Below are 13,095 nucleotides of genomic sequence, written 5' to 3'. Positions count from 1 at the left end.
AATTTATTTTACTTTTACCTTTTATAAAAGATTGAAATTCCCTGCCTTTATCTTCACTGATTTTCCCTTCTAGTGAGGAGGATGTGTTCCTTATATCACTCACGGCTGAAGAAATATTGTCAATCTTCTTCTGCAGAAGGGTCAGTTTCATTGCCTGGTAGTTCAGCTGGTCTGTCATTTTTTGTGTCACTGCTGCATATAGAAGAAGAGAAAATAGGAAACGTTTAAAAGTACATATTTAAAAACCACTCAGATTTCATGATAGATTGAAAGGTAATTCAAATAAGCCATGTTTGCATTTCATATTTGAAAATATAGATTATATGCACTTAGCAAACGGCATCCTGACTTTTATACTAATATTTAGGGGGTAGAAATTTGTAAAAAGCATTCTAATATCTTAGATTTCTAAAATGTTTTAACTTTGTCCAGAATTTTCAGTCTCTCTTTTGATAACCTTAAAGAGTTGTTTTTAAACTTTCAATAGATGAGGAAATTGAGGGTCAGAAAACTAAAATACCTTGCTTGAGGTTACAGAGCTAATGCTTTATCTTCTGCTTTCAAATCCAATGCTCCAGCATTAGATAGGTGTAACTATATATATATATATATATATATATATATATATATATATATATATATATATATACACACTACACACAGATACGTATATATACTACATGTATATATGTAGTTTGTATCTATATTCTGAGAATTTTATTCTTTACTGAGGTATTCTTTAGAGAGATAAAGAGATTCAGAATTTGGTTAGAATCACTTTATAAAGCAATGATACTTTCCATGCCATTACACATGCGTTTCAATAATTCAAGGAGGATTTTATGGTATCTTGTGAAAATACTGAATTTCAATCCCTTAAAAAAATTTGAGTACAGATCCTAAGCTATATTCACCTGCATTCTTAAAGAGATCCCCTTAAATCAGATTTCTCAATTTGGGTGCCTTATTTTGTATGACAAGATATATGCCAAACATAGTGAGATGTTTTTAGCAGTAACCCACTTTATGTTTCTAAGAGATGAGGTTATGTCTAAAAGGAATGGTAAAATATTTATGATTAGAAAGATGAGAAAATATGTAACATGCCAACTTTAGATCAACACGAGGTTCTTGTTGATTCTGAGCCACATTCTTTGCCCTAGTCAGTGAGCAATACCCCTTAGTGATCTCTTCTCAACCAAGGGAAGGGAGACTTCTTAGCTCCCTTAAAATGATCCAGTCCCCCCATCTATGTCAAGGTTCTTCCATGACTGTACTCTTTGCAGGGCAAAAGTTTGATTTGGTTTTGGAAACCTGTGATTTCCTTACAACCTAGTATGACAGCACTTTTATTCTCCTTCTGTGTCTGCACACAGAGCTCCAATAATTACACATGTTCCCTTCAGGCTGGGAACCTGCAGCTCACCCACAGTTTCTCCCAACATGCAAACAGCAAAGGATCGAGAGGTATGTTAATGTCACCATCAAACGTTTGACAACCAACTGATGTCTTGTTTGGCAGTCATCATAAATAGTGTTGACAATGATTGGGGTAGGGATGACAGTAATTAGAGTCTGTGACCTGGGTCACCACAGTCTTGTTGCTGCTGCTCGGGCGTCCCTCTGCCACCTGCGGCGTGACTCTCAGCCTGGTTACTGTGTATCAGCTGCTGTTGTTGCTGGGCTAGACGGAAGCAAAAAGAGGAGAGAGTTAAGCACTGGGACCGCCTCATTTTCTCCAGTCCTGAGCAGCAATATGGCTGATGTGCCTTTTCCCGTGCACGGAAGCTTGATGGTCAGCGATGATTGCAGAATAAGAGGCTCCGCCCCCACCCACAGGGTGATGTGCTCCCTCCCACATTGGTGTTGGAAGTGCAAGACTCTAGTTCCGTTTGGAAAAAATAAAATTATTAAGGTTTCCTTTTAGGTGAAAATGGGTGGTAGTTTGGGGAAGCCGTGTAAACCGGGGTGTGTAAACTGCCAGCATGATTGAGAGGAAACTTAAAATCAGCTGTGTTAAAAGCTAGAGCAGCTTTCTAAGTGGGCTGTCACAAAGATGGCTTGTTTAACAATGCAGTTTCCAACTGGTGGCCACTTGGAAGTAAGGGAGAGCTACAGCTTCTTTACTAAAGGAATACCTGCGTAATAGTGCCGCTTAAATGGGTTGTTCCCAGATTTTTAAGAAATACATAGGCTCAAAACATAAAGACTGCAAGTAAAAGTAAACCACTATAGGGCATGTCTCGAGGGGATCAACCTGTAAAGTCAGTGAAATTTCAGAAAAATAGAAATTCTTATAAAATAAATTTACTCTATTAAAGAATTGCTTCTCATTTCCCATGAATCAAGTAATATTTTAAATGGCAATATAATTTTTCATTGGGGAAAACAATTTAGAGGGAAGATTTATTAAACATATTGAACACATCAAGTAATGTATGTCTGTAATTTGCAGACTTCTAATGAACAAATTTATTCATGGAAGTCTGCATATCAGATGTGAGAAAACAAGCGTTTGGTGTCTGACTGTGCTTCTTCCCATGTGAAATTATGTACCAATGAAACTGCACCTCTGCCACATGTTATGCTCCCTAAGGCATATGTGGCTGGGACAATAATACTAAAGCATCTCTACTCCACAGAAAATATATTTGTCACTAATTTGAGTTAGTCTCTCTTGTTAGATTGAATTTTGCATTGCTTTCTTCAGTGCACTGAGCTAAATTAATGAATCTCCATTCATGTCCAAGGTTTTTGCTTTGATTTTGTTTCTTCTTTTTCTCCACTTCATAATAGATGGTCCTGCATAACTGTTGATTTATTTGGTGGAAGAAGACAATCTGTAGCTTCGGGAAAAGTGTATGTATTTGAGGGCTGCAGTAGGTGGTGAAAAGTATTAAATTTCTGCTAGATCCTGGTAATAAAGTTCTTATAGCCCAAATTCAAGTTAATTCATACAAATATATCTGCTAAATAATTGTATGGTTTTTAAAATCAAGGTTCCTTCTTAGATGATGTAATAAAGCATTTTCCTGGCAGCTAAAATCTATCTACCCAGGAGGGTTACCAGAGAGTAAAGCAATGATTCTCAAACCAGGGTCTCTGAATCAGTATCAGCATCACCTGGGAACTTTTAAAAATACAACTTCTGGGCTCCATCCCAGACCTGCTAATTTAAGAAACTCTGGAGTGAGGCAGCAATGTGTGGTTTAACAAGCTCTCCAGCTGATTCCAATGCACATGAAAGTTTGAGAACCACTGGAGTAGAGCATCAAGATAGATCTTCCTTAGCAACTTCCCACCTCGCTACCTTCCCTGTTTCTCTTAGCAGTGGAAGAGCATTCAGGATACAGACTTGTGTTACAGCAAAAGGAACAGGTGGATTTAACAGAATGAACAATTGGTCTTTTCATTTTTTTACTGCTTACCTTTCTGAGCTAGATCATAGGAAAACAAAAAGGGCTGGTGCATTGAAATGCATACCACAACTTGGTAGGCAGAAGACTTTGTTAGGAAGCAATGTGTAATTATGGTAAAAACAAAGACCATATTGTTTTGTGACATACAAACAAGGTTGCTCTTCAAATGTCTTTTTCTATCATTAACTTTTCATGCATACTATGTTTTTGCTTTGTTTTTTTACGTTTCTTTAGAATAGTGGTTTTTCATCATGGGTGGAAATCAGAAGCATCTGTTAACTTTGAAACACTAAGTGTCAATGTTCTGTCCATCCCCCTCCCACCCATCTGAAGATTATGATTCAGTAACTCTGTTCTGGGGAATTGAGCTTGTATGTACAGAGTTTTTTAAACTCTGCAGGCGATTTCGATGCATGACCCTGGTTAAGAAGCACTAATTTAGAACAAATTTCAAAATTTTCTAATTCTAATAAGTAAATTCAATGGTGTAAGGCAGAAAATACCAGATGTTTAAGTTAAAAATTGCAATCCAGAAATTGATCTTCAGAGATTTTTCAACAGCCGTTAAGTGCTTGTTGATAACAAGAGCATATGTTAAAGACTTGGTTTATTAAAACTCTAGTGAATAAAGACCTTTAGTCTCCTACCATTCCATAGAGAAGCGGGCCTTTACAAGGAGTAAGTGAAGTGGGGTGGATGTGGAGGATGATTGTCACATTTCCCGACTCCCTAGTATAGATGATATTATTCTCTCTGTCGTTAGGACACAAGATCCCTGAGGAGGCACTCCTAAGCGTGGATGCATGTGAAGTGTTTGAGCCACCTCCGCAGCAATCAGATCTAGAGTCCACTTACAATTTTAGAATGTCTCAGAAATAAAAGGGCCTTTCCACTCACAACCTAGGCTATAGCTCCTCACTCCCACCTGGTAACATTCCACATACCCCAACTCCAAAGCTGTATTTAGTCAGTATGCACCAATGTGACCTAGCAATTATTAAAATACTGAAATACAGCCATACCTATTGGCAAATATATAATGATAAATTGTAATAACTGATAAAATTAATTATAAAAATCAAAATATTAACTTATCCCATTAATGGTGGATACATGATAAAGATACAAGATACATCTTGTAGGATACATGATAAATGTATGGAATTCCTATTATAATAACATCCGAGAACCGTTTTTCAGAGCTAGCAGTTTGTTGGGCCCGTTTCATGCACTACATAGATTTTATGAAATGTTCTATGTTTTGGCAGAATCATCAGTTTATCATTATGTGTGATTTATGTAGTAGTTAGAATTTCCAAATTGTTTGGTACTTACTTTAGTTTACTTGCTAGTACTAATTGTCCTCAGCATGTAATTTTTGCTAAATATTATTAAAGAATTTATAATCAATTACTGAAAACACTGGAAGAGACGAAAGTTTAAATTTTCAAAGTACTTCTTTTAGATATCATGAGTTGGAATTTTTTGAATCTGAGAAAAAAAACAGAAATGTTTTCAATAATGAACCTAGTCCTGGATTCTCTAATATACAGTGCAAAAATCAGTTAGTCTGGGACATCTTTTGATATATAAAATATCAAAGTCAAAAATATCAAATCAGTATCAAAAATCAATTCAATTTAAAATGTAATTTGTATTTTTGAAATAAAATCAACTTGATTTTCAATAAAAATTAGTGGACTATTTTTACTTAATATATAAATGTTGATTTCAAATAATGATATAAATTTGTATCATTTAAAATAAAAATTGGGCTTTCCTGGTGGCAAAGTGGTTAAGAATCCGCCTGCCAATGCAGGGGACACGGGTTCGAGCCCTGGTCCGGGAAGATCCCATATGCCGCCCAGCAACTAAGCCCGTGAACCACAACTACTGAGCCCGAGCTTTAAGGCCCATGAGCCACAACTACTGAAGCCCACATGCCCTAGAGCCCGTGCTCCACAACAAGAGAAGCCACCGCAATGAGAAGCCCGCGCACCGCAACAAAGAGTAGCCCCTGCTCGCCGCAACTAGAGAAAGCCTGCGCGCAGCAACGAAGACCCAACACAGCCAAAAATAAATAAATTAATTAATTAATAAAAAAAAAAGTAAACCCGCAATACTGATCTAAATAAAATTACAATACAAGCCTATTAAAAAAAAAAGTAAAATAAAAATTACTAGAGTTATTTGTCCTCATAATGACATTCAATTTCTGTTAAAATTCATTTGTGATCAAGAGAAAAATATTAAAGAACTTTCTGAAATTAGTCTCATGAAATAAGCTTTTGTAATAATAAAAATTTTCAAGTTAAGCAACGCTTTTGAAATAAAAAACGTCAAAAACACTTTATCAAGTATGTTAATAAAAATAAAATAAAAATATTTAGAAAAAATTAGAACTTTTAACATTATCATATAATTGAAATAGTAGATCATTTCAGAAAAGAAAAATATTATGGAAGTTACCTAACAAAATAATTCTGATATAAGAATATCATTTCAAATCAGTTTTACGTTTAGCATTTGGAAAACAAGCTTTTTTACAAAAAGAAAAAAGAGAATTGGTTTTCAGAAATGACAGTCTACTAGAAATGTCAATCCTTTTTTAACTTTATAAGGGAAAAAAATATTCCCCTTTTTAAACTGGAGATAAATTGAAAACTGATAAAAGATATTTTACATATGAAAAATGTTTATACATACTATTTGACACAAAAATTAATAAGGGATAAACTATATGAGAAAACATAGATTTTCTAATAAATCATATGAAAATGAAATTTTTATGATAAAACTCAAAAGTATAATAAATGTTTAAGTTCCTTGATTTATGATGCCCTAAATTTGACCAAATGATGTTTGCAAAGCTCTATGAATTAATTAAATAGGACATTCCTACAAGAATCTTTATGATTTAGTTAATAATAAATATACTGAATATTTAAAAATGCACACACTATTTAAGGACTGAAAAAAAAGGAATGCAATCACTGTTAACTCAGTAGTGGCTAGTAGATAATTCAGCAGGATGGCAATATCATTGATGTTAAAAGAAATTATAAACATACTGAGATTTCCTGTCGCCTAATGGCTGTAAATGTGATGGAGAAATCTCTAAAGGAGATGGAGGCGGTCACCTATATTAAATCATCTCTCTGACATCATTTAGCTGGTGTCATCCATGTCAAAAGAAAGAGCACACCAATAATTTGTAGAAATTAATAAACTGTTTAGAAATTATTTGGATGATAAACGATGAGTGATTTGTGTTATGGCTTATATTACTTGGTATGTAGTTTATAATATAGATAACATATGCATTAACTTAAGAAAATAAAAAGTAATGCATTCTTAATTTTTGATTTTTATATTAATGTATATATTAATTGATACTGAGTCAGTTGTCAAATGTTTGAATATGACCCCTGCCCCTTCTTACCCCATCCTCATAATCAAGAGGCATATTGGTTGAGGCGCTCATGATCCTGACTAAAGTGGAGCAACCTCAATAAAAATCACAACAGCATTTTACATAGGCTTTATTTCCAGGGGTTCAAAATACTATGCTAAAGCTTTATTATAAATCATAAGGCATTATTTTATATTGCATTATCATATTCTAATGAAATTGGGTCTCTTCATCTCTTTACAAAGTATTACATCTTGTATAGTTAATGCAGAGATGATTACATTGCATTTCATTGAATATTCTCCATTTGAAAAGTACTGGCAAAGCAGGGAATCACGCACACACACGCACATACACTCACACTCACACAAGAGGAAGTAGGGGGTATTTTATGTGTGCTCCATTCCTATTTGAGGGGGGGGAATTCATCAAGTCATAGTTCTCTCTTTGCCACTCGGCCCAGGCAAGATCCTGAATGTGCAAGAAGTGAAAACAAACCTAGGTTAGAGGGAAAGGGTCAAGAACAGAAAGGAGGTAAACAAAAAGAATTCAAGAGTAATTTTCTATTGACCTTAGGGTCAAAAGAATTTCAAATAAGTTTTATTCATGCAATCTGGAAAAATCCTATTGCATTGCAAATGAGAGAATAGAAAGTGACATACTAGAGAAAATCAGCAAATTAGAAATAAAAACTAAAAAGATAAGAAAAAATTTTAAAATCAGTGACAAGTAGGAGAAGAGAAATTAAATAAAGCTTTCAGGAAGGAAAAAGAAATAAATTGAAAGGGATAAAGATGAACACATAGAAGTATTGAGTGGAAGTCTTTAGTTTTCTTGCATACTCATTTTTGGTGATTCACTCCTCAGTATGTGGAAATACAATATCTATGAAATAAAAATAAAAATTTCTCCATATTTTTGTAAAGTTTTAAAGAGACTGATTTGAAAGAAAATGTAATCGGAAAAATCCTTTCAATATTGAATTACCAAAACTAATGTGATTGTGTGTGTGTGTGTGTGTGTGTGCATAAAACTTCCCATTTGCTCTTAGCTAGTTATTTTTAAATTAATCGTTCTAGGAGGAAATAGGTGAGGAAATTGTACTCCTAATTGTAAAAGAAACAACTGTTAAGCATCACACAAAGATCTTTGAGATCCAATTGTCATATGAACCTCTTTTCCCTGGAATTCATTGGATGGGGTCTGTGAAAACCTGAAATACCTGTTTAGCAAATTCAATAGTTTGGTATCTTTTCTTAGCTCTGTTTGTTGACTGGAGTTCAATACTTGCATTCATCCGGATTTATTTCTCAGTATTTAGCTGGTGCAGAAGCACTGATACCATCTCTGACAGTGGAGTCAGTTACTCTCCTGTGATAAAATTCCTGGTTGATCGATGTTCTTTTATTTTTTCATTTAGCAGTCTTTCTGTCTTCCCCACGTATTCTCTACCACAGGACCGCCACGAGTCTAGGTTTTCCAGGCAATGTATCTCATCTTGCACTTAAGCACAGACCTTTGCTTTGTTCCATAGGGCCCAGATTTCTGTCTCTTTTTTTTTGATCCTTTCTAAGATATTGGAGCTGAGACAGAAGGGCATTTATTTAAGTCAAATAATTTCCAGAGATCTTTATGGACTTCTCATTTTTTAAAAAATTCAATATATTTTAAAAATTGGATTTCTTTTTTCTCTTCTCCCAATACAATTACTCTTTTCTCCTTGCACTAGAAGCTCTGATCTTGGTGGATCAAGGACTTAGAGAAGCAAGGTCAGCAAGTGTCAAGAGCAACCGTTTTCTTTTTAGGTGCTTTTTCTTCCTTTCTTTTTTTTAATTAGACAGGTATTGTTTGTGAGGTTTTTTTTTCCTTCCAGGCCTTTGAGGCATATCGTGGAAGTCATTAATGGCAACTCAGTAATGAGGAAGCTTGCTCTCTCTGCCTTAGAAACAGAAACTTTCCTGTGTGGCTTGACAAGACCGGTTTCCAGCTGATTCTTTGATATCAACTGAATGCTTGCATGATGATGTTCAGTACATATGTAAAGATTTACCGAGATTTAGTAGTTTAACAGTAGAATGCAGTTTTATGCAACAAAGGTCCCTGGTGTTTTTTGACTAAATGTATCATAATTTTATTGAGCAAGATGCCTACATCTTTGAAATTAAGGAGGTAATGTTCTTTTTCAAAGAGGAAAGCATTAATCACCACCGAGGAGAACCAGATATGCAAAAATATAAGAAATACAGGGTTTTTTATCTTTTAAATATTATAACTTTTATGGCATAGTAATTGGAGTAATATTTAAAATAATCTTACTAGAGAAGCCCCATATTTAAAATGTTAGTTACAATAGCTCTTACATAATTTATTGAATTAGTGCACACTTGTGAAATGAAATATTTTTATATATTCATAACATATGGCAGGGTTAGTTTATTCCAATTACTGCATAATTGCATTTTTTAACATTCATAATAACTGTGATAGATTTTATAAAGCACAATTTTATAAAATACCTTTTCCCTACATAGAGGATCTGGTTAAAGCTGACTGGATTTTCTTTTGTTTTGTTTTTTGTTTTTTATTTTTTTTAACATCTTTATTGGAGTATAATCACTTTACAATGTTGTGTTAGTTTCTGCTGTATAACAAAGTGAATCAGCTATACATATACATATATCCCCATATCCCTTCCCTCTTGCGTCTCCCTCCCACCCTCCCTATCCCGCCCTTCTAGGCGGTCACAAAGCATCAAGCTGATCTCCCTGTGCTATGAAGCTGCTTCCCATGTGGCACATATGTACAATGGAATATTGCTCAGCCATAAAAAGAAATGAAATTGAGTTATTTGTAGTGAGGTGGATGGACCTAGAGTCTGTCATACAGGGTGAAGTAAGTCAGAAAGAGAAAAACAAATACTGTATGCTGACTGGATTTTTTAAAAACAGATATGTAAAGAAGTTTTTTTTTTTCCTCCTCTCTGATCTAACATTATTTGAACTTAAATTCCTGTACTTTGTGTCATTAGAGCAAAGCCACAATTTCCTTGTACTACTTTAGAACAGTTTAGAGACATCTACTGGAAAAGCAAATTATTGCACTTTTATAAAATTGGCTTAAAAAGTATGTTGTTACTGACATTTCAAAAAAATTTCTCGCATATCATATCACAAATCTAGCTCCCTTTCTGAGACAAACTCGTTGACCCGCAAAAAGATATAACAAATGTAAAATATATAAAAAGTGTTACTTTGCCATTGGACTTAATGCTCCTTTTTTTCCCAGCAAAACTCTATTCACTTAGACTTCTTAAAACTTAGTTTCTTCTTGACAGTATGACTAATGTTTTTAATAAGCTGATCTAGAACTTATTACCAGAATTTTGATTATCTGAGTTGCAGCAAAAAGAGCATGTGTGGAGGGTTAGTAATATTATAAACAGCATATTGGAGAATAAGACAACAGGAATAATTGCCCCATGGATTCTTTTTTAACTCTTTATTTTATATTGGAGTATAGGTGATTAACAATGTTGTGTTAGTGTCAGGTGTACAGCAAAGCAATTCAGTTATATATATACATGGATCTGTTCTTTTTCAAATTCTTTGGACCCGAATTTTGAATCACAACATCCTTTCCGAACAGGTTGGGGTTGGGTCTATGGAGAGAGAGAGAGAGATAGAAAAAGAAAAAGAGAGGGGCAGAAAGTGAAGGAGGAGAAATAAACAAGAGTACAGTTGCCAGCAATTCCATTTTATTCCTGATCTATTGATTTTTTTGTATATTTAAAAAGACCTCCCTGCTGTAATTTATATTAAAATTGTTACTTTTTCTATTATGAAATTAATTTTGTTGTGGGGAGGAAACTTGTTGGGGAAACAGGGAGTTGTGAAATTCATGTAATAGTTTACAAATTTTCTGTGAATACAATAATTTCCTCTTGTTGTAAAGGACTAGCACTGAAGTAATTATCACGGTAGCTACATGACCAGGTTTTCCAAACCCTTGAGGGCTCTGAAGAGATTTAAAGAATGCATCAGCCACACTGATTATTCTTGCCATATTTGGAGCTGCTTGTCATATGAGACACTGTAGAGAGTGCTGTCAAAGGAAACCTGACAATTTTCTCTCCCACATAAGAATAAAAGACTGTTGGCACATATATAAAGTGTGATGAAGAGGGGAGGGGGACTTGGCACATAATTGGGTAGGAATCAGAAGGAAAATATGTGCACCTCCCCACCCCCTGCTCCAAGGATAGATGAGATAATGAAGAATGGTTCAAGGGACAAAGGGACTCAGTAGCTCTTGATACTACCAGTGCATCAATTGCAGTAATAAAAAATTCAACAGCTTTTATGTACTTCAATAAAAGTGAAGACTAGGATGGTCAGGATATCGTAGGGAGCAACAGTAGGTTCTTTTGGAATCACAGTTGTATTAGAGTTGATTGTATGACAAAGTGACACAATGGGCATATCTGCCATCAGAAAATTATTCCTACCATAGATTTCAATAGAAAGAAGTCCTTCCCACAGCAGCTTAATCAGCAGATACCTGAATTATGAGTAATTCTAGTTACACTATTGTGACGGAAAGTCATAGAACTGTTCTGGGACATTTTTGTTAATGGGGATTCAAGATAACGATTTGTGAATCCAGTATTAGAGATATCCACAGGTTGCTTCCATTAGAACATGAGGTGTTAGTAAGCAATCAAAGCTAAACTGTTTGAATTCCATTTAAATATTTCATATAATACTTTTTCAAAAAAGGGAAAAATAGTACGTAGCAGGTATTCAAAACTGTCAACCAGTCTTGTTTCTTGTGTGTATATTTATAATGATGGAATTCTATGTTTTTCCCTCCTAGGCATATACAGTCCATCATAGTGATTAATAATCGATTAGCAGGTGTAAAAGGAAGAAGCGTGAAGCAGCACAGTCTTCATCAGCTGGACACCATGACATTCGTTGACATACAGACTTTGCTGTCTGTCCCTTATGTACGACAGGGTGTGGAACGACATTCGAAATTTCTAGAAGGGTATATTGCGAACAAACACTGAATATTTAAGAAATGATCATGGAATTAATAATCCTTTTTCATAAGGAGAGAAATATAAAAATTAATCTTAAACTTTAGAAATATAATTCTAAATACTCTCCAGAACTCATAACCGTCTGACATACACAGACTATAAACAACTATGTTTTACCACTGTGAGTATATCTGTGCACCTCATGGAAATTAGAAATCCTTTGAAAGCAGGATCATATTTGGAGTTTTTTTTTTTTTTAGACTATGGTAAAGTATCTTGTTTGCAAATATTTTTGGTATAGATGATATTTTGTTTAAAACTTTATTTTACCTGGTTATAAATGAAGTGCATATTCATGCTGTACTCTGGAAATGTATTAAATTTTTATAACATCTTTGAAATTAAGGCCATATCCAGAATAAATAGCGTTACAGTGAAATTTGCCTATAGATTCTCAACGAATGGGCTAGAAGAACCATATATAATATCCTTAACTAAACTGCAGGTTTCCTAGAGCTTTTATATTACAACTTCCTTTTTTTAAAATGTGAATCATAATGGTTTCTCCACACTTACATTAATTTTTAATCACAGTCTCTTACACTGCTGATTGAATTCCCCACCACGGCTAATAGCCTTCCTTGTAATATTCATTCATTTAAAATATGTATGCTGATGCCATATCTTATTTTTCAAAGGAAACCTGTTTAAAGCCCAAAGCAAAATAATAGTCACATGGATGTTAGGCCACAGCAGGTTACCATGTATTTGATCAGCCTCGCCACCAGAAAATCCTTAAAATCTGTTGAAAAAATGGCTCCATTAGGATATTTTTTTAAAAGCAGAATTATTCATGTCATATTGGTATATTCTTTACAACTGAATTTCATTTATAGACAATATTATTTCAAATAACTGAACTGGAACAAAACTAGAGGGTAATCTTATTTTTACATAGGGTCACTTCTAATGACAGTTTATTTAAAAATATACAATTAGGATTTCTGATACTTTAACAAGGCATGTGTCTATGCCATATAGCTAAGAAACAGTAAGATATGTAGTCAGGGCTCCAATTATTCATCCTGTGAAACCAACATAAAAATGATGAGAGACGTTAAAGGATAGCTTATGAGAGATCACAGCTACTAAATTAGGAAGCTCGAAGAAAGTAACAGTCTTGATAGTTTGGCTACATGTTAATTAACTTTGTTCAAAAGATA

General features: G+C 34.3%; 1 protein-coding gene across 1 annotated transcript in view; it reads right to left on the bottom strand.

Moving 5' to 3' along the window:
- MMRN1 (multimerin 1) overlaps positions 1-13,095 on the bottom strand; it is an 80,894-nt gene that overhangs the window by 42,180 nt on the left and 25,619 nt on the right. The window contains exons 4-5 of the mRNA XM_082391620.1: positions 1,583-1,684; positions 19-192 (exon numbers count right to left, since the gene is read on the bottom strand). Coding sequence (XP_082247746.1) covers positions 19-192; positions 1,583-1,684 — 276 coding nt within the window. The remainder of the gene's footprint in view (positions 1-18; positions 193-1,582; positions 1,685-13,095) is intronic.

Source organism: Balaenoptera borealis (assembly GCF_965194805.1).
Source record: "Balaenoptera borealis genome assembly, chromosome: 4".
Lineage (NCBI taxonomy): Eukaryota > Metazoa > Chordata > Mammalia > Artiodactyla > Balaenopteridae > Balaenoptera > Balaenoptera borealis.
This window is presented reverse-complemented; position numbering and strand designations above follow the sequence as displayed.